General features: G+C 46.3%; 3 protein-coding genes across 3 annotated transcripts; 1 reads left to right on the top strand and 2 right to left on the bottom strand.

Annotated features, from left to right (window-relative positions):
* Positions 1-6,295: 6,295 nt before the first annotated feature.
* LOC135639175 (uncharacterized) lies at positions 6,296-9,528 on the top strand. Its single transcript, XM_065152969.1, has 6 exons — positions 6,296-6,404; positions 6,499-7,143; positions 7,227-7,297; positions 7,650-7,940; positions 8,041-8,097; positions 9,403-9,528. The coding sequence occupies exons 1-6, from the start codon at positions 6,296-6,298 to the stop codon at positions 9,526-9,528; spliced, it is 1,299 nt and encodes a 432-aa protein (XP_065009041.1).
* A 4,468-nt stretch (positions 9,529-13,996) lies between these two features.
* Positions 13,997-17,566, bottom strand: LOC135639173 (uncharacterized). Its single transcript, XM_065152968.1, has one exon. The coding sequence runs from the start codon at positions 17,564-17,566 to the stop codon at positions 13,997-13,999; it is 3,570 nt and encodes a 1,189-aa protein (XP_065009040.1).
* A 1,346-nt stretch (positions 17,567-18,912) lies between these two features.
* LOC135639172 (uncharacterized) lies at positions 18,913-19,293 on the bottom strand. The gene has a single exon (XM_065152967.1). It carries the CDS (start codon positions 19,291-19,293, stop codon positions 18,913-18,915), a length of 381 nt encoding a protein of 126 aa, XP_065009039.1.
* Positions 19,294-24,446: the final 5,153 nt, after the last annotated feature.

The following is a 24,446-nucleotide window of genomic DNA, read 5'->3' as shown; positions in this document are numbered from 1 at the left end:
TGATTCTTAATGAGTATAACAACATTTATATATTAGTGTTAAGGACAAATTTACTCATTTTACCTTAGAATTTTACTATATAGTAACAACTAACAACACCATCCAAATAGTATATTTGTGTGAATTTAGAGATATTCACATTCAAATTTGCCATATTTTTCATTATGATCATACAAGCATGTAATAAAATTCATTTATGAGCAATGACCTGAATATTATCCATTTACCTTAGACTTTCATCATAGAATATTTTTGTCGTTAGGGGCAACAACATTCAAATAGTGAATCCTTAATTTTCTATTACATTTGTGTGAGTTTAGAAATATTTATATTCAGATTTATCATATTTTTAGGATTATTCTAAAAATAAAATTATGAGTGCAATAATATAAATATCATGTATTTTACCGTAGATTTTCACTACAACATGGCGACAACATTCAAGTAATGCATCCATAAATTTTCTAATTTTTGTGTGAATTTCGAATTTTAAAAATATTTTTATTCAAATTTGACATGTTTTTAATATTATTTTGAAAATAAGTGTAATGATATTAATTTATGTATAAAAATATAAAATTTTATCCATTTGCTATTGCTAAATATAAAACTATAATGGTGCTACTGTTATGCAAAAAAAAAATTTAATACCAAACTTGAAATCAAATAATGATATATTAAGATCATGATATTATACCTTTATTTGATTTATAAATACACCATGATGATATCCGATTTGAAATATATATCTTATCTAATTAAATAGGATCACATAATCTAATAATATCTACTCTCTCGATCCTTCTTTCCTTAAGCTCATTGATTTTCAACGAGTAAAGATCAACTATCTTTACACCTTTGATTTGTTTCAATGATTAAAACTAAACCATATACTTTAAATACTCATATCTTTACAAACTATAATCGTTATAACTTAAGAGAAGACTTCTTATAAAATAAACTTCTCATTTTAGCTCAAAAACATTTTAAGTGTTTTTGTCCTCAACTCACCAACTCAGTAAGGTAATGATAAAAATGCCTTAAACAACTTAAAACATAAAGTAAATCAAACCAAAAATATTTGAGAATATGGATATTGACAGTACAATTATCGCTCCAAATAGTACTAGTACGATCATCGAAATAGTGCCACCTAAAACATGCAAAGTAGCACCATCATCTAGGTTACATGTAAAGTAGTAAGAGTCCAAAATAGCCTACTATCTTACACTTTTGTTAACCTACTAAAGGTCTTCTTTAGCCGAATTGTAACTTAATTATAGCCTAATTACTTAACAAAGGTCTTGATCAATCATTCGGCTCTTCGATCGATCCTTTTAACTTGTTAAACGAATAATATTTATTGAAATAATCTAAAAAGAATAATTTTTTTTAAGAATTCGTCAAACAAAAAAAAATCAAAGTTGTTTAAATAATTATTTGGTTGAGATGACAATACCGATTGTAAGTACTTTCCTTCGCATACTTTGTGTTGTCAAGTCAAACGACCCTTCTGTCCTGAAAACTAAATGAATCTTCCTTTTCTACGAGCATCATTGTCTTCGAAGGCAACCAAAGCCTCACACTGCACTGAGAGAGGTGTTTGCGTCGTTGATTTCTTATCATCCGTCTCAGTCACTGACCGAGAGAACGGCTTCCGAAGAGTTGGCATAGTCAACCTGTCAAACTCTTCAGATATTGAAGCCCGACGTTTTTCTAACCTTTGTTTGGCTTCCCCCCATCTATATATGGTTGGTGTGACATCTCTTCCCGGCCTGCGATGGATGGATCATCTCAGAATCCGTCCAAAGCTTTGCTACTGACTGTGGGCGCCGCTGCAACCTCATCCTTGCCTCGGCCACGTCCCTGCAGGTATGCACCAGTATTATCGTAGGATGAGTTGGGAACGATGCATAATTTGAGGTGCGAGGATCAAGAAATATTGCGTTTCCATATCTCTCTGAAAGCTACCTTGAAATCTTCAATCGGAGCTGGAAGAATCGGTGACTTCTAGGCAAATAATTTCCTTTTTGTCACGTCGCCCTTCATGGACGGGTGTGACTTTGGCTGAAACATACGGTCTCCTCGACAAAGTTGTAGTGCTTAGATTGATCAAGAAGTCGACATGCTCATCAACAAGCATCCAATCAAAATGATAGGCACTGTCCAAAGTTCTAGAGCTTAGAAATATCAGTGGGAATGGAATCCTCCAATAAAAAATCAATGAGATATCTACTAGTCCAGCACACCTTTGACTTGGTCAGTTACGTATCAAAGAGGTATTGGGAATAGTATGGTGGCCACAAGCATCGCCTGTAGGATTCTATTTTTATGATCGTATCATTGTCTTTTTCTTCTAAGTCAACTTAGCGATTAGTTGATAGTTGATAGGTCGCAAGTTTGAATTTATGTAAGAATGTCATTGGATTCGATCGAGAGTTGCAATTTGACCAAAGCGCTACTTCGTCGAGCATAGAATTTTTCATCTTAATATATAATATTTAACTTAAAAAACCAAAAAGAATATCAAGTTCGGTCAGTAGAGAACAAAAAAGAAAGTAAAATTCATCTGTTATTAAAGCAGGATAAATTCATTGATGCAAACAAGCATAACATAGACTCATATTAATTCCTACACGATTTTGCCTTTTAATTTATTCTCAGCTGCAATTTTCTTTTCCCAGCAAAAAAGGCTGGCAAGAACTCTCATTATACTCTGTATGCTGTTCTTTATTTGCTATTTAGAACAAGGTTTAGTGCAATTGCTCAAGGCCATCGGAGAAGCAAGTCCCAAACTGGTCCATCTCATGCTTGGGTAGCACCAAACCAATCTCCACCCCACCCTCTTCTTCTCTGCTCTCCGCCATAGACATGGCTCCTGACCTCATGATGGAGGTTATCACCACCTTCTTCGGCCTTCCCCATCCAAAGTCCAGATCGTACACCCGAAACCTGGGTGATCCCGCCACGCTTAATGGTTGTCGAGGCACGATAGACTTGATTCTCTCCGGCCATGTCTCTACACCTCGTAAAGGATCGTCTGCAAGGCCAGCACCGGCACGCCGTCGTCGTCGGACCCCGATAGCCGGGGAAGCAACGGTAGCAGCGAGCCCACATCACGTGCGTGGTCACCGGAGACCTCATCGAAGTCGGCGTCGTACTCAGCCACAGTGAACGACACGGAGTCGCCGTCGACGTAACGGATCTAGTACTTGTCGTCATCGGGCCCGGGGGACCTTCGGATCTTGCCGGCGAGAGGGTAGAACTGCTGCAGAGCGAGAGAGAGGGAGGAATTGAGGTCGGGGATGACGGAGGCGCAGAAATAGGAGGTGGAGTAGGGGAGACGGTAGAAGAAGACTCGCTCCACGGCTCCACCTCGCAACCATAGTATGTCGAAGAAGGTGAGGGGCAAAATGGACTCGGATACTGTCCCGGGCGGGGGAGAGACTTGAGATGTCTGAAGCAGATGGAGTTGCGGTGGCGATGACATTGGTGAAGCGCTACACGGAGACGGATGTTGGTCATATTTAGCTACCCATATATAATACCACAGCTATGTCAGCATTTGGCACAGCATAAAGTAAGCGATGCGTGCATGCACTTACGTAATTTCCTAGAATAGGGTTTGCGTCTTCCGTGACGAAGTTTATATCTCGATCTTCCGTACGATTTGCTAATATTAATTACATATTTTTTTATTTAATTAATTATCTTTAACATCCCATCATTATATTTTTAAATTTTACATCTTTATATTTTGAAACATTTAATTCGTCGTTCCAACTTTCTTTTTCTTTCTTGATTTTTAATTCTATAAAATTATCTTTTTAACTCAGAGATATTAATGTTTCACTTTCTTAAAATATAGATATCTCAATATAATTTTTTAAAATATAAGAATTGAGATATTAAAGATAACCAAAAGTATATTAGTAGTAGATATCATATGATTTTCTTATGAGAATGCATGCATTATTTTAGATATCGAGTGAATTTGCTAATATTAGGCAACAGGTGAAAAGCATGTTTAAATTAACTATTGGGGAGGTGATTGTCTATTAATGTTATCAATCATTATTTTAGTCTAATTTGATATGGACACATTGAAAATTATTATCAAGAGTCAAATAAAATGCTTTGAATAGTCTTGTCTTTACAGTAATTGTTGTTTAGCATCTTGATAACTATGATCAATAGTATAATTTAGTTTGAACTGACCTGTTGTTGGTTTTTCCCATTTAATATTACAAGGACAAGGCATAATTCATCCATCCATCATGTTCAGTTGGCTTTATCATGAAATAAAATATAAAGAGGAAATAAAAAAATTTGAAGAATAATAAAATAGTAGGAGAAGAAATCAAAATTTTAAGAACAGCAACATCATTTCAAAAACTTCATCTAATAGTTATTTAATGTGCTCCATTGTCTCAAGATGAAAGTTCCAAATCTTATATTACAAATTTTAACACTCAAAATATTAGTCTTAATGTAGTAAAGATTGAGAATCTAAAATTTCAGCTAATAAATTTTTAAAAATATTAACCAGTTTATCTGGTAAAAATCTTGACTCATCATAATATAGTAAGATCATATGATTAGACCTGTCTTCATCGTTTATTTTTAAAAATATATATTTAAAATATCATGGACTTTACTACTTGAAGAAACATTTTATCTTTGAAATATCAGGTAATTTTTTTCATATAAAAAAAATTACATAGGTTTATAGGGAAAATAATCAGGTTTATAATATCAAAATCCTCTTCTTCTTTTTTTTTTGAGGAAAGAATGACTCAGATTATTTTTAAGTTAATCTGCTATAATATCAAAGGAGAATATTGTACTAGATTTTCTAACATAATATTAGTTTTTTACTTTTAGTAAAACAATAAATATCAGGACCCATTGGATAACTCATTTAATCAAGGTCTGCCAAGCGTAACGCCCGTATCGGGCGGTACGTACCGGTCTGATAGATTATCGATACGCGGACCGTCCGGTATCGCTATAGTGTTACAGTACTATAATACTATACTATAGCACTGCTATAATATAAAATAATATAAAATTATCGATACACCAGGGTGTATCGCTCGGTACACCAGGGTGTATCGCTCGGTACACCAGGGTGTACCGCTCGGTACACCAAGCGGTACACCCTGATGTACCACCCAGTACACCAGTGCCATACCGTACCGAGCCCGGGTCGAAACTCCGGTACGATACGGTATGATAGATCTTGCATTTAACACATAATTTCCATGGCCACTTTGTTGGGAAATTAATGGATTTAAGCTTAATTTCCTTAAAATATTATCTTTGGATCAAATCGAAATATTTCCATGCAATTATTAATTGTCCATATTTACAAACATTTCGAATCCTTTTTTTCTCTCTCGTATATAATGGCTGAAAGTGCCCTGTCAAATTTAGGTGTTGATTCTGTGCAAACTCGATTACTTCTTCAAAGATTTCAAGGAAAATTCCTGACAGAGGTATCCAACTATATATATATATATATATATATATATATATATTCTGAAATGCTGATGTGTTAAAAGCAGATTTTGGTATGATTATTGCTAGATGTGTTAAAAGTTTATTTATCTCCTAGTTTATGTTTTGATGGAGTGATTTTTTTTTGTGATTGCTAAAATTTTTATTAAATAGTAGTCTTTTTTTCAGTTTGTTCTATATTTTTGTGTGTTTGTAAATTATTATGTTTTCCTGTAATCATGTGACTTCATGTGGTTTTTATATGTGGTTTCTTAGCTTTGAGTTGCTGCGTAGATGCAAGTAACTTTACATCTTATATTCTGCTCTAAATTGCCTTTTCCTTTTAATTTTGTTTCTTTTTTACATGATGTCGGCAATCTCTTCATTGCACAGTGACAATTTGCAACAAGAATCTGTGCCTCCTCCAACTTCACGGTTTTAGTTATCAATGCTTTAAGGATGAAACACTCGAATAAAGTCCCTTCTGCTGTTTATTCTCTTCTCTAGTTCCGTTATATGTGTATTGATGTATGTGTACAGTGTACTTATATGCAATTTCCTTGCAGGAAAATTTTATTCTGATGCTGCACTGATTCAGAAACATGAGGTGAAGTGTTCAGTGTTCATCCTAGCTCAAGATGTTTACACTTGAGACTATTTTCTTGAATAAAGATTAAGAATTGTGGGAGATGAAGTGCAAATACCTTTTGTTTGTATTAGTTTGCAATCTTGGGTTTTGCTCTACTTTAATTGTTCCAGGAATCTTTCCACTTGTACATTTTAAATTTTGTGATACATGGTAGTGTGTTTTTTGCAGTTTGTTGATAGCATGCTCCAGGAAGTTAATGAAGGGAATCTTCATGGACAAAGCAATTTCTGCAGCATCTGTCCTGAACTTTTTTGGGGTACCTCTCTTTTGGTACATTTCTTGTTATATTGGAGCTCTTAAATTAGGCTGCTGCTTATAATTTTCCCCCTTATCTTTTTTTGTTTATTCAGATAATGACTGTGCAGAAAGCCTTGAGGTTAAATGTGCTTCCCAGAACACATCATGTATTAGAAATTTCAGATCAGATTTGCAAACCAAAAGCATTGGAATACATAGTGATGCTGGAGAATTCTCAGACTTGTCAAATGCTCTTAATTCTCCATATGATGCTGCTACACCTGATCGAGATGCATTTTTGTTCGATGATGTAAGCACCGATCAACTTCCTGATGTGTTCAGAAGCACTTTGGGATGGGATACATCAGTGGAGGACAAGCAGTCTCTGGAGCATCATATACTCTTTGAATTGCAGAACCTGACTGAAATTAACAAATTTTCCAGTCCCTCGCAATGCAGCTCTATGCCAAATGAGATTGATGATGAAACAATATGGATTCCAAAAAATCTTTTTGAAGAAGTGTCTAGTCCATTCGGAAGTATATTTGATACCACCAAACTGGTGGTTGGAATAGGTGCTGAGAAGCCAGTGCAGTGTGGTAGGGATGTTCGAGTGGGAAATTTTTCTGAGGCACACAAGACTCATTTGGGAGATGAAGACAGTGCAGTTATAACAAATAAGAGATTACGCAAACCTACTCGAAGATATATTGAAGAAACATCAGATTTGAAATCCAGATGCTGCAGAGAAACTAGAGGTAAAATTTCTTGTGCTAGAACAGTTGATCATTTATTGGTAGAAACTGGTAGGACAATGGTTTGACCAAAGAGTCCGATGCAGGTTTAGTTATTCAGAAACAAAGAGGTCTGCATGCCTCCAGAGTTCAGCGTCGGAAAAATGCTGCAGTTATGGTGAGATATCCTTTCCATGAAGTGGTAAATTCTCTGCCGAGTCTTCCTGCATTACTAGTGATTCTCTTGAACTCTCATGGTTTGCAGTATGCTTCATTTCATTGCAGTTATTTTCTGAAGCTTTTAGTTAAGCACAAAATTTACTAATCATTATATCCAATATATATTAATTACCATGTAGCATTTGAAGATCCCAAGACCCCAACCTTTTTTGAATTGCATATATATATGCACTGGAAGATACGCAATGTCATATATTTGGGGTCTCAGAAATCAAAACATTTGTTTGTTAAGTACCTTTGTTATTTGTAGCTTTTTATTTTATGGCCACTAATCAGAACCTTCCATCCAGGGAAATGAGACTATAATAAGCAAGGGTGAATTCTTAACTGCCGATGAATCTAGAGCAACATATGCTTTAAGGTTTCCAAAGTCTGAGTTACGAAATAATGCATCAGAAGACTGGACCAGAACAGTTAGAAATGAGAAAAGTGGGATTAGAAGGAAACATCATAGACTTTGGACACTTCCAGAAGTGATGAAGCTCATTGAAGGTGTCTCCCATTATGGAGTTGGCAGATGGACAGATATCAAGAGGCTCCTATTCGCAACATCTGCTTTCCGCACATCTGTGGATCTCAAGGTCCTTATGAATCAATCATATGATCAATTCTTCTTAATGAAAAGTTTTTTGTTGATTAAAAGAAAATCTTTGTTGATTTTAGAATTGCTTCACTTTACAGGATAAATGGAGAAACCTTTCGAGAGCTAGTGCTGCTCAGTTACATGACAGAAAGCAGGTATGAGTTGTGTTTTTTATTCCAATGTCTGAGAAGAGATCTAAAACTATGCTTTATGACATAAATGTTCCTTGCTTATAAGAGGTGCTTAACTTCTCTCTTTGCGTGTCTTCTGCAACTATAGAGACTTATGATTTACATAGACGAGGGATCAAAGTTGTTTGGTCTCTGTGAACTATCTGGTTGGAAATAAATAAGCAGTTAGTAAACTGAATTAAGTACTAAAAGGGTAATTATGAACATCTATTAGTTAATTGTACTTGTGTTCTTGGAGAGAGGATGATAGCATGGCTTGCTAAAAGCATGTTTTGCAGTTAGATTATGTACATTGATGCAAGTTCAGAGTCTGCAAGATTGGGATAAAAGATCACCTAGGGATTAATATGGTTGGGATTGAGATTGACAGTATCAGGTCAATGAAAAAATAATTTGAAAATTTTAAGATATAAATTATCATAGAAGTAAAACACTTGGAAAAATAAAAAAAAGAACAGAATTTAAGAAAAAAATGACAGTATTATATTGTAAAAAATACTTTTACTTTCATGTTAAGATGTTAAACTTTTCACAGAGAATTATGATACTAAAATGTAAAAGATATGATTTATGTACAAGTAACAGTTAGAATAGTTGGAACAGTTAATTAAAAAAACCTTTGATAGATTTAGTAGAAAAATGTTAAATGTATCATACAAAGATATTATTAGATCATAACAACTGTAACATGTTAAGTGTAATTCTGGAGGCACTCACTCTATAAGAATTATAACCTGGTATATTGCAATTGTAAAATCATAACAGTGTATGCATATTGAAAGCTGTTCTTTTACAATCGCATCTTGCTCCCATGTGGCCAATCCTAAAGAGTTGGGTAGATTCTGTTTGTTATTTTCATTTATACTCTTGAGGAAGATGATTGTTGTACATGTTCCTCGAACTTTCTTGCTTCTTTCAGTTTATTGTCTAAGCATTATTTTCACTTTTATAGTTGCTTTAGGTAGAAGGAATAATATTCTTGCACTAAGCACCTATTGGTGGTTCGAGTAGAAGGCCTGTATCTTAACATTGAGCTTATATTGATAACCTGAGCTTTATTATGCTTACAGCTGAGTATCTGTATCTGTCTCTATATTTCAATACTGTGTATAAGTTTCTTTCTGAGATGGTCCTATTTGCATAGATCCTGAATTCACAATTATTTGTCATTGCATATATGTAAGGCATACATTCATGATCTATAATACGAACCCCAAAAGTGTTGATGCAGACACTTGTTTGCTCATGTTTTGTTCAATCATTTGTCAGTGTTACACTGTCCAGTTGCATTTTATCCCCAATGACTCGTCACTTTGGAGGTGTCCGATATTTGTTGATGGAAACTTGTCTGTCTATATTCGTCAAAGCATTGCAAAATTTCTTGCGAGTTCTTAAATTTATTCTTTACGTTCTGGGCATCAATTTGTTTATAATCATTTTGTGCTTTGGTGTTAATAAATTATATGTCGTCTGATGTTAATGTAAACACCTTTTTCTTAGCCGTGACCCGGGGGGTCGTCTCAGCTCGTTCGAGGGTCCGAATGGCGAGAATCTCCCTGGGGCGTTGCTCGTCTCTACTAAGGTGGTCGGGGGCGGCCTCGGACTCAGGGCTATGCTGCGAGTTCTTCCGGGCGGGGACTTCTCGCCTGCACGTCCGGACGGGGGGCCTCGGCTTGGTACCTGCACAAAGGTCGGGTCGGGGTGCTCGACCCGACCCCTCCGACGATCTTGTTAGAGAATGATGTGGGGGCAGTTTTTAGAGGAGCCCGAGTTCCCCCCTCTCTCCCTCTGGCTCCCGGACGTTTATAGGGGGGCTCGGCATCACCGGGCGCGCCATCCCGTCGGTCAGGGCCGTACTTCTGATGGCGTCCGACATCGTCGAGGATGTTGCATGGGGGATCGGGGGATCGCAGGGTATGGGCGAGCTTCAACCGTTACCTGCTTCTGTCTCGTCCGACTCTGCGGGGTCAACCGAGAGGACTGTGGGCTCAGTGAGACTGTCGTCCGGACGCAGACCGTCACCCTCATTGCTCCCCCTGGGGCGCCGCGCCTGTCCACGTGCGGGGGATGTTGCCGGGAGTGGGGTCTGTCATTTTTTGTCATATCATATTCCCCCCCCAAAGGAAGCCATGGCTCGGCATCGGATGGAGGGGATTCGAGGCGTGGCTTTGATCGGTAAGCGGTGGTTCTCTTCGCGGTTCATGATTGAGACATATGTCCGGGGCGAAAAAGCCGTGCTGCGGAAGCGCTTTGGGTGGCATGAGGCCGGGGAGCATGTCTCGAGCGGGCTGGCTGAGCCGAGGAGGTGGTCTCGGGGACATGCGGCCGAGGAGCACGTCTCGGGCGGGGGTTGGCCGCGCCGAGGAGGTGGTCTCGGGGACATGCGGCCGAGGAGCACGTCTCGGGCGGGCTGGTCGTGCCGAGGAGGTGGTCTCGGGAACATGCGGCCGAGGAGCACGTCTCGGGCGGGCTGGCCACGCCGAGGAGGTGGTCTCGGGGACCTGCGGCCGAGGATCACGTCTCGGGCGGGCTAGCCGCGCCGAGGAGGTGGTCTCGGGGACATGCGGCCGAGGAGCACGTCTCGGGCGGGCTAGCCGCGCCGAGGAGGTGGTCTCGGGGACCTACGGCCGAGGAGCACGTCTCGGGCGGGCTGGCCGCGCCGAGGAGGTGGTCTCGGGGACATGCGGCTGAGGAGCACGTCTCGGGCGGGCTGGCCGCGCCGAGGAGGTGGTCTCGGGAACATGCGGCCGAGGAGCACGTCTCGGGCGGGCTGGCCGCGCCGAGGAGGTGGTCTCCAGAACATGCTGCCGAGGAGCACGTCTCGGGTGGGCTGGCCGCGCCGAGGAGGTGGTCTCGGGGACATGCGGCCGAGGAGCACGTCTCGGGCGGGCTGGCCGCGACGAGGAGGTGGTCTCGGGAACATGCGGCCGAGGAGCACGTCTCGGGCGGGCTGGCCGCGCCGAGGAGGTGGTCTCCGGAACATGCGGCCGAGGAGCACGTCTCGGGCGGGCTGGCCGCGCCGAGGAGGTGGTCTCCGGAACATGCGGCCGAGGAGCACGTCTCGGGCGGGCTGGCCGCGCCGAGGAGGTGGTCTCGGGGACATGCGGCCGAGGAGCACGTCTCGGGCGGGCTGGCCGCGCCGAGGAGGTGGTCTCGGGAACATGCGACCGAGGAGCACGTCTCGGGCGGGCTGGCCGCGCCGAGGAGGTGGTCTCGGGAGGCGTAAAGTCGAGGAGCCGAGGAGCACGACACAGGCGGGCAGGCCGCGCAGGCGTGGTCTCGGGTGGCGTAAAGTCGAAGGACCGAGGGGCATGTCTCGGGCGGGCTGGCCGCGCCGAGGAGGTGGTCTCGGGGACATGCGGCCGAGGAGCACGTCTCGGGCGGGCTGGCCTTCCCTTGCCGTGACCTTAGGTCCGTATTTATGATAGGGTGTTCGTTGGCCTTCCCTGATGCGACGAGTGAGGGTGCGGATGAGCTGTCGGCCGCTATGGGGAGATGAAGCGACGTCTCTCTTGGCGGGATTTTTCCTATATAAATGGCGCACTCGGCCCGTTTCATGAATCTTGCTGCTGAGCCTTGGACCTTGTCGTCCTTTCTGTCATCGCACCTTCTCCTCTCCTGTGCCGTCATTCCCCAGTCGCTCCCTCGTCGTCTCTCTTGTTCGTTTCAAAGCCGGTAAGGATGTCCCTCTTGTCCGTCTCTTCATCTTTGTCCCTCGATAGAGTCCGGGAGAGCACGCCTCCGCCCTCCCCAGACAAGGAGGCGGCGCGAGCCCTTGAGGCTCTAATGTGGCCGCACGACCTTGACTCGGTGGTGAGTGGGTCGTTGCTGGAGAAGCTCCGGGAGCGTTATCACATCCCGGAGGAGTTTGTCCTGGTTGCGCCTGATCCGGGGCAGCGGTCCTACGACCCGATCCCCCGAGGTTTCGCGCTGACTCAAGATGCCCTAGAGGCCGGGTTGCGCCTCCCCTTTCACCCTATCATTGTCTCCTGTCTTTCTTTGTGGCGGATTTCACCTTCCCAGGTGGCGCCTAACTCATGGCGTTACCTAGTAGCGTTCTTAGGGGAATGTTATTATGCTAATATCACCCCTACCCGAAGCCTCTTTCTCTTTTGTTTCTGCCTTCTCAAGGGGCTGGGGGGCTATTTCGTGTCAGCTCGGGTTGGCTTTCGCGTCGGGGGAGCCCCTTCGAACAACAAAGGATGGAAGGGGCGGTTTTTCTATGTAAGCTGGTCGAAGGATTGGGGCTTCGGAGTTTGGTGGGCAGCGAGGGTGATAGATAACACAGTCCCGGATTTGAACGACGAGGAGCGTCGGGACCTGAAGAGGCTTCGGGCAACCCTTCCCGGTTCTCAGGCCATCCGAGCTATGACCGAGGAGTGGCTGGCCGAGGCGGGTCTTAGCCCGGCTTTCGGGGGTATGTTTACAGCGGGTGTTCCCCGTGTCTTGTTTGTTTCCACAGTTTGTGATGGTCTGCTTGTTTCCTTTGTAGGGATGAAGCTTCTGTCACTCCGCGGTGGTCGCTCATCGTCGGCTTCTTCCCCACGCCCGTCCGCTGCTTCCTCTCCGCGCCCCTCAGCCGACCCATTACTCGGCTTGGCGGGTGCTCCGTTAGAGATTCCAGAGGGGCGCCCGTCAAAGAAGGCGAAGACGGCTGGTCCCGGGAAAGCCAAGGCGGGGGCCACCCCTTCGACAACCGTGGGCGCAAAGCGGACCGTTTGGGACGAAGGGCCTTCCCGAGTTGATGGGCCTAGCCAAGTGGCGGCCGGGAAGAGCTCGAGCCTGCCTACGGTGGATGACCTGTGCGGGCTACGTACGGGGGCCGATGAGCCCCTATGGTCGTCGGTGATGGGCGAGCTTCCACCGGGGGAGGCTTCCGACCCGCTAGTCGCTCGCTGGAAGGGGCTGTCCCGAGGGGACAAGGTGTGGGCCGGGGGAGATCCCTTGGCTGCTTTTCTTCGGGGCGTGCTCCACCCCGACCTGGCTCGAGACCTATACACCCTGCCCTCGGAGGCCATGCTCAACAAGGCGGGGAGGTTTCTGACACTGGTGAGTGTTTTGCTAACTTCGGGCGTCCCTGTGACTGCGCGCTAACCCTCCTTTCTCTGTGGCAGGGCCTCCACTACTCGACGGCGCTGATGGACCGGGTGCGTGACGCTGGCCAGGTAATCTGGAACCTCAGCGAGCACAACTTCGAGTTGTGCCGCTAGCTAGAGAAAGTTCGGGCCGGGTCGGGCCCAGAGGCGGTAGCGGCCACGGAAAAGCGTGCGATTGAATCTGAGGAGTAGGTGGCGCGTCTGAAGGCAAAGCTCGAGCAGTCGGGCAACTCGGTCAAGGAACTCCAAGAGTTTCTTCGTTTGGATCGGGCCGAGCTTCGCCTATTGAAGTCGGAGGCGCTTGGCCTTACCAAGAGGGCGGAGAAGGCCAAGGCTGAAGCCCGCGCTGCTTCCGATGCGCTAGCCGAGGAGGTTCGCCTTCGCCCGTCAAAGGATAAAGAGGCGGTCGAAGCTTATAAGAAGTCCGAGAACTTCGAGCTCGGACTGACCCGAATGGGGCGAGTATCCTACGAGTATGGATATAGAATCGCCCTAGGTCGCTTTGGCTCATGCCCTCCTGGCTCCGAGGTGGAAAGGGACCCGTTCGCTTCTCATGCCGTGGACCTGGAGGTGGACATGCCGGAGGACGTGCCATTCGACGATCGGCCAAAGACTCTAGGAGAGTGATGAGTTTGGTTTTTGTATGTCGGAGTCGGGGTCGAGGGTGTGAGGGGTCTGTCTGTTCCTCACTGTTACGCTTCTGTACCCCCCTTTAAAATAAAATGATATTTTCTTCCGATTTCTGTGTTTGCGTAGTGTCTACATCTTCAGATGAAGTATTTCCTAAGGTTCTGTATGTTCCAAGTCCTGGGTACGGGGTCGCCATCCATTGTTGCGAGTCGGAACGTCCCTGGTCGGGACACTCCGATGACTCGATAGGGTCCTTCCCACTTCGGGGCCAGTTTCCCCCTTGCTCGGGTCGGGTGGCTGACCTCGATTTTGCGCAGGACCAAGTCCTCTAGCTTTATCGATCGGGGTCGTACCCTCCAGTTGTAGACCCTCGCTACGGCTCTCTTGTAAAAAAGGGTTTTCCGGTGCGCGTCGGCCCGTCTTTCTTCGAGCAAATCCAGGTTGGATCGGAGCTCTTCACCCGAGGCCTCTTCGCCGTAGCCTGCTATCCGCGGAGTCAGAACAGCTACTTCGGATGGCAATACGGCCTCGGTCCCGAACGTGAGGCTGTAGGGAGACTCCCCCGTTGGGGTCTTAGGGGTAGTGCGCAGCGCCCATAGGACGCTCGGGAGCTCGTCGATCCAGGCCGATCGGGCAGCGGACACTCTTCTCTTGAGACCGTTGATGATGGACCGGTTGGTTACTTTAGCTAGTCCGTTCGCTTGGGGGTAAGCCACCGAGCTGAACCTCAGCTGAATTTTGTGCTTGGCACAAAACTCTTGGAACCTCCTGCCGGCGAACTGAGGTCCATTGTCGGTGACGATGGACTGGGGCAGGCCAAACCGAGTTACGAGGTTTCTCCACACGAACTTTTCCACTTGTGACTCCGTGATGGTTGCTAGGGGCTCGGCTTCGACCCACCTGGTAAAGTAGTCCACTCCTACGATGATGTACTTTCGGTGCCCGGAAGCGGGTGGGAGAGGTCCGAGTATGTCCAGTCCCCACTGCGCGAATGGCCAAGCGCAATCGACAGGGGTGAACAGGACCGCCGGCCGTCGGGCGGTGCGGGCGTGTTCCTGGCATGAGCTGCATCGCCGAACGAAAGCTTTCGTGTCCTGGCGCATGGTCGGCCAGTAGTATCCCTGTCGGAGTATCTTGTGCGCCAGGGTTCGTTCGCCTATGTGTTTCCCGCAGGCCCCTTCATGCATGTCGGACAGAACTGTCCGGGCTTCGTTCGGCTCTAGGCAGCGTAACAAGGGGCGCGAGAAAGATCGCTTGTACAGCCTTCCTCCTACTTTAGAGTTCCGTCCCGCTTGTACAGCCGTGGTTTCATTGTCGGGTAGGGTTCCGTCCCGCTTGAAGCGTAGCATCTCCTGTACCCAAGTGGTCGGCGCGCCACCCGTGACTGTGGCGACGACCTCTATGGCTCGGTGAGGGAGCTCTTTGGTCTCGGGTCGAGCGCAGGGGGCCGAGCCGGACGCCAGTTTTTCCAGAGCGTCGGCTCGCTGGTTCTCGCTCCTGGGAACATTCGACAACTCAAAATGGGCGAACTTGGTGGCAAGGCCTTTTACCCGTGCCAGATATTTCGCCATGGTCGGGTCCCGGGCTTCGTATCCGCCGTCGAGCTGCCTAGCCACCAGCTGTGAGTCGGTGATGACGTGTATGTCGGTCACCCGCATTTCCAGTGCCAATTGGAGCCCCGCTAGGAGAGCTTCGTATTCTGCTTCGTTGTTGGTGGCCCTGAACTCGAAGCGGAAAGAGCGCTCAATCGAGCGGCCGTCAGGTGTCACCAGCACCAGCCCTGCTCCGGCGCCCTTTGCGTTGGCCGAACCATCCACGTGGAGAGTCCACGTGTCACGCGGTGGCTCGAGTTCTTCGCCTGTGCTCGGGGTCAGCTCCGCGATAAAGTCTACCACGGACTGGGCTTTAATGGCGGTCCGAGGTATGTACTGTATGTCATGCTCGCCGAGCTCCACTGCCCATTTGAGGAGACGCCCTGCAACGTCGAATTTAGACAAAACAAGCCGAAGCGGCCGGTCAGTTATTACCTCTATCGGGTGGGCCTGGAAATAAGGGCGGAGCTTTCGTGCTGACAGGACGAGCGCCAGCGCCAGCTTTTCGATTGGCGGGTAGCGTCCCTCTGGCCCGCTCAGCATGTGGCTGACATAGTAGACCGGCAGTTGGTCGCCGAAGTTTTCCTTGACCAGAACCGAACTGACCGCATGCTGGGAGGCGGCGAGGTAGAGACTCAATTTCTCCCCCGGGGAGACTGAAGCGAGTCGGGGGAGGTTGGCCAGGTGTTGATTCATCTGCTCGAAGGCCCTCTCACATTCTGTCGTCCATCGGAAATTCTTCGGGTCCTTCAGGGCCTTGAAGAAGGGGAGGCAACGATCTCCCGATCGGGAAAGGAAACGTGATAGGGAGACTAGCCTCCCGTTAAGGCGCTGCAGGTCTCTGATCGTCCGAGGGGGCTGCATGTCAATGATAGCCTGGACCTTTTCCGGGTTGGCATCAATCCCTCTCTCGTGTATGATGAATCCGAGGAATTTCCCCGAGGTAACGCCAAAGGCGCACTTGGCAGGGTTGAGGCGCAGGCCGAACCTTCGCAGGGTGTCGAATGTTTCAGCCAGGTCGGAAGAATGAGCTTCCGTTGTTCGGCTCTTCACGATCATGTCGTCGACATATATCTCCATGTTTCGTCCAATCTGGCGGGCGAACATCCTATTCACCGTCCTCTGGTAGGTGGCCCCAGCATTTTTCAACCCGAACAGCATGACTTTGTAAAAATATACCCCTTGTTCGGTGAGGAAGGCTGTGTGTTCCTGGTCTTCGGGTGCCATCCTAATTTGGTTGTACCCGGAGAAGGCATCCATAAACGAGAGACGGGCGTGGCCGACCGTGGCGTCGACTAGCTGGTCGATCTTCGGTAGGGGGTAGCAATCTTTTGGGCAAGCATTGTTGAGACTGGTGTAGTCAATGCACATCCGCCAGCTTCCATTAGGCTTTTTGACAAGTACTACATTGGAGAGCCATTGTGGGTACTTGGCCTCCTCTATGAAATCGGCCGCCAGAAGTCGGTTTACCTCTTCTCGGATGGCTAGTTTCCGATCTGGGGCCTGCCTCTTGGGCCTTTGTTTCACCGGACGGGCGTCGGACGAAATGTTTAGGTGGTGCAGCGCGACTTCCGGGTGGACTCCTACTAGGTCAGATGGCGTCCAAGCGAAGATGTCGGCGTTGGCTTGCAGAAGGCCGACGAGCTGCCGCTGCTCCTGTTCGGGCAGTCCTGACCCGATTTTGACTGTTTGGTCGGGGCTGCCTTTGATCAGCGGCAAGTCGATGGTGGATTCCTTCGGCTCGGGGCGGGGAGTCAGTTTTTTTCCCTCCCGGGGGTCTTCCAGCGGGGATTGGACCCTCGCTCTCTTGTTTAGCGACATGGCAGTCAAGTAGCAACGCTTGGACTCCCAGGAGTTCCCCGCTACTTCCCCGACCCCATCGTGGGTCGGGAATTTGATGGTTTGGTAGTAAGTTGAGATGACAGCTCGGATCTTGTTGAGGGTTGGTCGTCCGAGGATGGCGTTGTATGCCGCGGGGAGGTCGACTACCAGAAAGGAGGTCATCACTGTTTTTGTCTTCGGGAAAACTCCCAAAGTCAGGGGCAGGGTGATAACCCCTAGTGACGAGATTGAGGCACCGGTGAACCCCGTGAGTGTCGAGCATACCGGCTTCATGTTCTCCTTGACCAGGCCGAGCTTTTGGAAGGCGTCCCAATAAAGTATATCGGCCGAGCTTCCAGTGTCGACCATGATCCTTCTCACTCGCGCGTTGGCGATTCTGGCTGATATCACCAACGCATCATCATGTTCGGCTAGCCCATGTCCCCCGGTCGGGAAGGTGACTTCGGGTCCTTTTGCATGTTTGGAAGCTTCGGCTCGGGAGGCCCTGGCGCGTGCCTTTCCGCCCGCCATGGAGTTTCCTCCGGACGCGGGCCCGCCGGTTATGACATCTATGTGCCGCTCGATGGGATCCTCCGGGCGTGGTGAAAGTTCCTCGGCGGATGAGCTCCTCAATTTGCCTTTTTAATTCTCGACACTCCTCGGTGTCGTGACCGGGCTGTCGGTGGAAACGGCAGTATTTAGAGCGGTCCGCGAGTTCGCGCGGGCTCCTCATCGGGTGGGGGTCTTTGAGAAGGCCTTTCTCCTTAATGTGGAGAAATATTTCGGTCCGAGAGGAGTTCAGGCCCGGGGGGGGGGGACCTAGGTACCGCATCATTAAGGCCGCTGGCCCTACGCCGGGAGGTAGTGGGTTGTTGTTGTCAGGACTGCTCCGGCTTGACCCTCTTGCGCTCGTCGCGCCTCCCGACCATCCATGCTTCAGCAGCGATGAACTGGTTCGCACGCTGCAACATTTCGGGTACCGAAGTGGGGGGTCGCTCCACCAGAGACCAAAAGAATCGAGTAGGCCGCAGGCCCATCATGAATGCCTGCATCATCAAAGAAGGGTGAGCATCAGGCAGCCCGCGAATTTGTGTGGTGAAGCGGTTCACAAAGTGAGAAAGGGGCTCGTCCTCCCTCTGGTTGAGCCCGAGGAGCATTGCCACTGACGGCTTCGGCCTGGCGTGAGCCAGGAAGTTAAGCTCCAAGTCTTTGGCCAACTGGTCGAAAGAGGCGATGGTCGCGGTCTTCAGATTGCTGTACCACGCTCGGGCTAGGCCTCGTAGGGTTGTTGGGAATGCCCTGCACATCAGGGCGTCGGACGTCCCGTATAGCGCCATCTGGGCGCGGAAAGCAGCTACGTGGTCCGTCGGGTCGGTGGCTCCGTCGTAGGCATCCAATGAAGGGAGCCGAAAATGCGGCGGGATCGCTTGCTCTTGAATCTCGGGGGTGAAAGGGGACCCCTGGCGTTGCTCGGCCCCCGGGTCTCCCCTGGTCCGGCGAACCTCACGCTGCACCTCGTCCAGTCGGTGGCCTACGAGGCGCAGCTGGGCCCATAAGCCCTCCGCCGAGTCTGAAAGCGGGGCCACGGGCGTCGGATGCGCCGCTGGATCCTCCGCTCCTCGGCTCCCGGGTCGGGTCGATTATCCCGGAGGCGAAGCGGGGGACACGGGAAGCGGTGCGGGGGTCTGAGCGACGGACCGTTGCCATGGTGGAGGTAGGGCTGAGTGTGAAGACGTTGGATGAGAGACGAGTGGGATGATGGTCTGCATCACCCCCGTAAGAGCCCGGACCTGGTGTGTGAGGTCGTAGAAGGCTTCGGGCGGCATAGGTGACGGGCCGCTGGGATTGGCGATGGGTGGCGATAGACCCGGGTCGCTGAACAATCGCCAATAGCGCTCCGAGATCGCAGCGGGGCGCTCGTCCCGAACCCCCTCCTGTTGGGGATGTTCTTCCGTTGCGTCGGTCGGGTGCGACCTGACGGCTGGGGGTTCGTCGGAGTGAGCCTGTTGATCGCTTGACATTCGGACCGGCCCTCCTTCTAGCGCCAATATGTTAATGTAAACACCTTTTTCTTAGCCGTGACCCGGGGGGTCGTCTCGGCTCGTTCGGGGGTCCGAATGGCGGGAATCTCCCTGGGGCGTTGCTCGTCTCTACTAAGGTGGTCGGGGGCGGCCTCGGACTCGGGGCTATGCTGCGAGTTCTTCCGGGCGGGGACTTCTCGCCTGCACGTCCGGACGGGGGGGGCTCGGCTTGGTACCTGCACAAAGGTCGGGTCGGGGTGCTCGACCCGACCCCTCCGATGATCTTGTTAGATAATGATGTGGGGGCAGTTTTTAGAGGAGCCCGAGTTCCCCCATCTCTCTCTCTGGCTCCCGGACGTTTATAGGGGGGCTCGGCATCACCGGGCGCGCCATCCCGTCGGTCAGGGCCGTACCTCTGATGGCGTCTGACATCGTCGAGGATGTTGCGTGGGGGATCGGGGGATCACAGGGTATGGGCGAGCTTCAACCGTTACCTGCTTCTGTCTCGTCCGACTGTGCGGGGTCAACCGAGAGGACTGTGGGCTCAGTGAGGCTGTCGTCCGGACGCAGACCGTCACCCTCATTGCTCCCCCTGGGGCGCCGCGCCTGTCCACGTGCGGGGGATGTTGCCGGGAGTGGGGTCTGCCATTTTTTGTCATATCATCTGACACTATTATGTATGCTGTCATTGTTAAGCATTTGAATCAGGTGGAAAATTTTCATGAACGTAATTACTGGTGAAGTAGATCATTTTTCTGAATTGGTTCGAGAATGTGATCAATTTGCTACAGTTTTGTGGAGGTTTTGATATCATTAGAGATATCCTTAACACAGTATCTTTCTAGGTTGGGCCACACAAGAAACATGTGACACTCCCCATACCACAATATGTTATGCGACGCATTAGGGAGTTATCTGCCATTCATCCGTACACAAGGGAGCGAAAGCCAAGAGCACAGCTGATTTCAAGCAACCCAGTCTTCAGCCGCAGCAATGACAATTCCAGTAGCGGCGGCGACGATGAACTCACAGAAGAAACATAGTCTCACATAGCAGAGACACAAGTGGCTGTCTCTTTTTTGTTTCTTGCTTACCGAAAATTTACCTTCACTTTCAACATAATACATATTGCCAACTTTGTACAAGTAATGTTCTTCAATCGATCGGAGTGCAATGGGAATAGAAATGCTCCTCAAAATTGGTGGAGGAGACCGAGGGTTTCGGTTTTCTTTTAGTGCTTACAATAACCATGTCCTCCACAGCATGCTGTGACTCGCAAACGAATCGATTGACCGATCCTGCTGCCAACATGCAATGTTAATGCAATCGTGGTACATTAACTTTCGGTGTTTTTGTTGTTTACAACATGCAGTGTTAATGCAATTGCAACGCAGCAGCTTTTGGGGTTCGCAAGGCGATGCCAACAACGGAGTAATTCTATTACGAGTCTAAAAGGTTTCAATATCATGAGAGGCTTCGAAGACTTGCAAACGCATTCAAGATTTAATATCCCTTCATTATTACTACTCTTAAAAGATATACACATTAACAGACTCAGAAGATTAAGATAGATGTGGTACATGCCACATGGGTAAATGCCCATTACAAGTCTCGTCGACGTTGATGTCGAATGGTAGGGGCTTCAAAGAGCCATCCTCTAAATCATATACCCCCGATCTAATATATCCATTCCAAGTATATCCATTCCAAGTATACTGAGGATAGATATAGACAGTGTCATGTTTTCCACGAGGGTATAGGGTAGTTGTGCACGAGATGGAGCGACAAGTATTACCTATGAAAAGTATGTGCTCACCTAAGCTCTGCCTCCTCTAACAACATAAGTCGATGATTCAACTTAGAGATATCGATCCTTTTTAGAGAATACTGAAATATATTGATAGAACTCCTTAAATATTTGCCTGTAAAGACTACAAGTTCTCCAGATAACTCTGCAAAATAATGAGGCCCATGTCTCAAATCCCCTTGAGGACCGATAACAATCACTTTCTTAAGGTTTGAGTCAAAAATGGAGACTCGGGCATATCTGTCTAGAACATAAAATCTTTCTTTGAAGTAGATGACATCTGTGTAGATGCTCTTGTCATCCAACTTGGTCCAATTATCATCCTCGCCGAAACGGATAGATAGGAGAGTACTGAACTGGATGGGGATAACAATAATAATGCAATTATTGTACGACTTTGATGAGTTCGAAGATGTTGCAATCTTCCATAGCGATGAGTGGTCACTATTGTTCCTGAGATATGTTGGGAGCATCGGAAGATGGATATGAACACCCGTGAGAGGATTTAAGATAGACATGGTCCAACAAAATTTGTTCTCGAGGATTAGCCATCCGTCAAATGAGCCAATGATTTTTTCGCCACTCGTCACTGGAAGTTGAATTGAGTGGACTCTTGCACTTGATAAGGAGAAGAAGAAGAGACGATTGATGTCGTCGTCATGTCTGAGAAGGAGCCATGGGAGTTGGGGAGGGTACGCACGATCACGAGGGATGCTAGAGTTCCATTTCTTATAGACGCCACGAAAGCGAGTGTAGTCAAAGATATCGATGGTGAGTCGATCAGCGATGAGTTCAAGCATGTCGACTTGGAGATTTGACCAATCAACCGCCTCCCCTTTTTCTTCTTCTTTTTCTTCTTTTTCTTCTTCTTCTTCTTCTTCTTTGCTTTCAACACTTTGTTTGCTTCCATCCTTCGAAAGTTTTCCACCCATGTTAAAACATAAAACATGGTTGTAAGACCCAAATCCAATGATATATATAGCCCTAAGTTATGAGATTTTACGTGAGAGTGCCCCCCATTTAAAGAAACTACTAAAAAGCATCTTTTTTTGTATTCATAATTAGAATATAGTTGTATTTCTATATAGTTATATTTCTAAATAACTATATTCTAAATTTAAATTATTTAATTATTTAGTATTTACTATATATTAGGATAACTATAATATAGTTGTATTACTATTATATTAGAACGTGTGTGGTATTATTCCTAACATTCGTAGTTGTTTCTTTGTTTTTTTGGATTTACATACCTCCTATAAATTAGAATACTCATTCATGATGAAGTAACGAAGGAAACAAGTCATTCTACAAGAAGTATATTCCAATCAGACACTTGTGTGCATAATAAAGAAAAAAGAAAGAAAGAAAAAAGCCTTTGCTGATACTTTAATTATTTATCTGAAAACGAATGTAACAACATAAATATTATGTATTTACTGATACCTTCACCTTAAAAGGATACATCTAAATAGTGAATCGATAATATTTTCATTTTAATATAAATTTTGAGATACTTAAATTCAAATTTGATATACTTTTATCATGATTCTAAAAACATATATAACGACATTCATTTGTGAGGATAACACAAAATTTCATCCATGTTGTCTCTTACTATAGTGAAAAAACTATCCATATGGTGAATCAATAGTTCTTTTATTTTTGTGTCAATTGAAGTACATTAAAATCTAAACTGCCCAAACACACATTTCAAATAATTTTATTTAAATAGTGAATCAATTGTTTTTATTTTATTTAGTGTGAATCTAGGGTTTATCTAAATTTAAATTTATAAATTATCGGCATGACTTAGAAAATGAGCGTACAATTGTTTGTAAAATGAAGCAAATACTGTCCATTTTCCTTAAAGATTTCCGCATACAGGATAATAATATCTTTAATTTATTTTTGTATGAATCTAGAATTATTTACATTCAAATTTATCATATTTCAAGTATGATTGTAAATGAGTATAAGGACATCCATTTATTAGAATAGAAAGGGCTAATTATATTGTCTATTTAGTTTGGTTTGTTTCTTATATGTAGAATTTGTCTTAAGTATAATAATATGGTTTTGTGTGCATAAGAATAGAAATGGCTAATTATATATTATTCCCATGTAGTTAGACTTTTCCGATCTTTAGATTTAAAAAATTTATATTGCAATCCATATAATTATAAAAGTGAAACATCCGGCTCTATTTCTCCTATCTTTGTTAGTTTTATTGACAGAAACATAAAAATGATGGGTAAAAAGGTACTTTCAATGTCTTAGATATGTTTTTAGTGGTGACGGATGACGATGTCGCTAGGGGGCCACGAGTGACTGTTGTGGATGAGGAGGGAGAGTGATGATGAGAGTTGAGGTAAGAAGAGGATGATGCAAATGCCGACGCTTTGTATCTATGTCAGCGTCAATCAAAAACTACGTTGGTGACTCATGTTTTGTGCTCGGTGACCCACGACGCGATGATGGTGATTAGCCTCACAAACACTTCAGAGCATGCCTCGAATCGCTAGAGCGCCACCCAACTACCTCTTTTTGTTGTCACATCATGCTCTTAGAGCTTGATGTTAAACCACAATGTGGCCACGAGGGCCACCCGTAGTGGTAGGGTTGTTGTCATTTTTTACTGCGGGCCAACCACGTGGGCCATCTCTTCCACGCACCACTGTTCACTCTACAACCCCACCATTCGACTCTATCCTAACATGGTAGCCTCCACCCTCTCCACAACCACTGTGCATCGTCACTTTGTGGTCGTCCACCAAGGATCCTTGAGCTTCTTCACCCAAGGCATAATCATGGATTCAGAGGTGGAGAGGCAAGAGCGAGACGATAAGAAGGCCAAAAAATGCAATGGGGTGGCAACAGGATCGGGATGATAGGAAGCACAGAGAGGGTGGATCCATCACGGACTTGTGCCAGAGATGCAACAGGCAACTTCGAGGGAGTGGCAAGCAACACAAGTGACTTAGTGAACATGACAAGTCACGAGGAAGTTTACCCCAGTTGCATTTTATCTCCTAGTGTAACACTGTCCAGTTGCATTTTATCCCCAATGACTCGTCACTTTGGAGGTGTCCGATATTTGTTGATGGAAACTTGTCTGTCTATATTCGTCAAAGCATTGCAAAATTTCTTGCGAGTTCTTAAATTTATTCTTTACGTTCTGGGCATCAATTTGTTTATAATCATTTTGCGCTTTGGTGTTAATAAATTATATGTCGTCTGACACTATTATGTATGCTGTCATTGTTAAGCATTTGAATCAGGTGGAAAATTTTCATGAACGTAATTACTGGTGAAGTAGATCATTTTTCTGAATTGGTTCGAGAAT

Source organism: Musa acuminata, chromosome BXJ3-5 (assembly GCF_036884655.1).
Source record: "Musa acuminata AAA Group cultivar baxijiao chromosome BXJ3-5, Cavendish_Baxijiao_AAA, whole genome shotgun sequence".
In the NCBI taxonomy this organism is placed as follows: domain Eukaryota; kingdom Viridiplantae; phylum Streptophyta; class Magnoliopsida; order Zingiberales; family Musaceae; genus Musa; species Musa acuminata.
The sequence above is the reverse complement of the archived record's forward strand: the minus strand, read 5'-3'. Positions and strand labels throughout refer to the sequence as shown.

What these genes read in the sequence shown, in the direction of transcription:
- LOC135639172 (XM_065152967.1), bottom strand. Translation starts at nt 19,293, where the DNA reads ATGTCAAGCGATCAACAGGCTCACTCCGACGAACCCCCAGCCGTCAGG.
- LOC135639173 (XM_065152968.1), bottom strand. Translation starts at nt 17,566, where the DNA reads ATGAAGCCGGTATGCTCGACACTCACGGGGTTCACCGGTGCCTCAATC.
- LOC135639175 (XM_065152969.1), top strand. Translation starts at nt 6,296, where the DNA reads ATGGTAGTGTGTTTTTTGCAGTTTGTTGATAGCATGCTCCAGGAAGTT. An exon ending in ATGCTGCAGAGAAACTAGAG is followed by an intron (nt 7,144 to 7,226) that starts GTAAAATTTCTT and finishes AGTCCGATGCAG; the next exon opens with GTTTAGTTATTCAGAAACAA. An exon ending in GGAAAAATGCTGCAGTTATG is followed by an intron (nt 7,298 to 7,649) that starts GTGAGATATCCT and finishes CCTTCCATCCAG; the next exon opens with GGAAATGAGACTATAATAAG.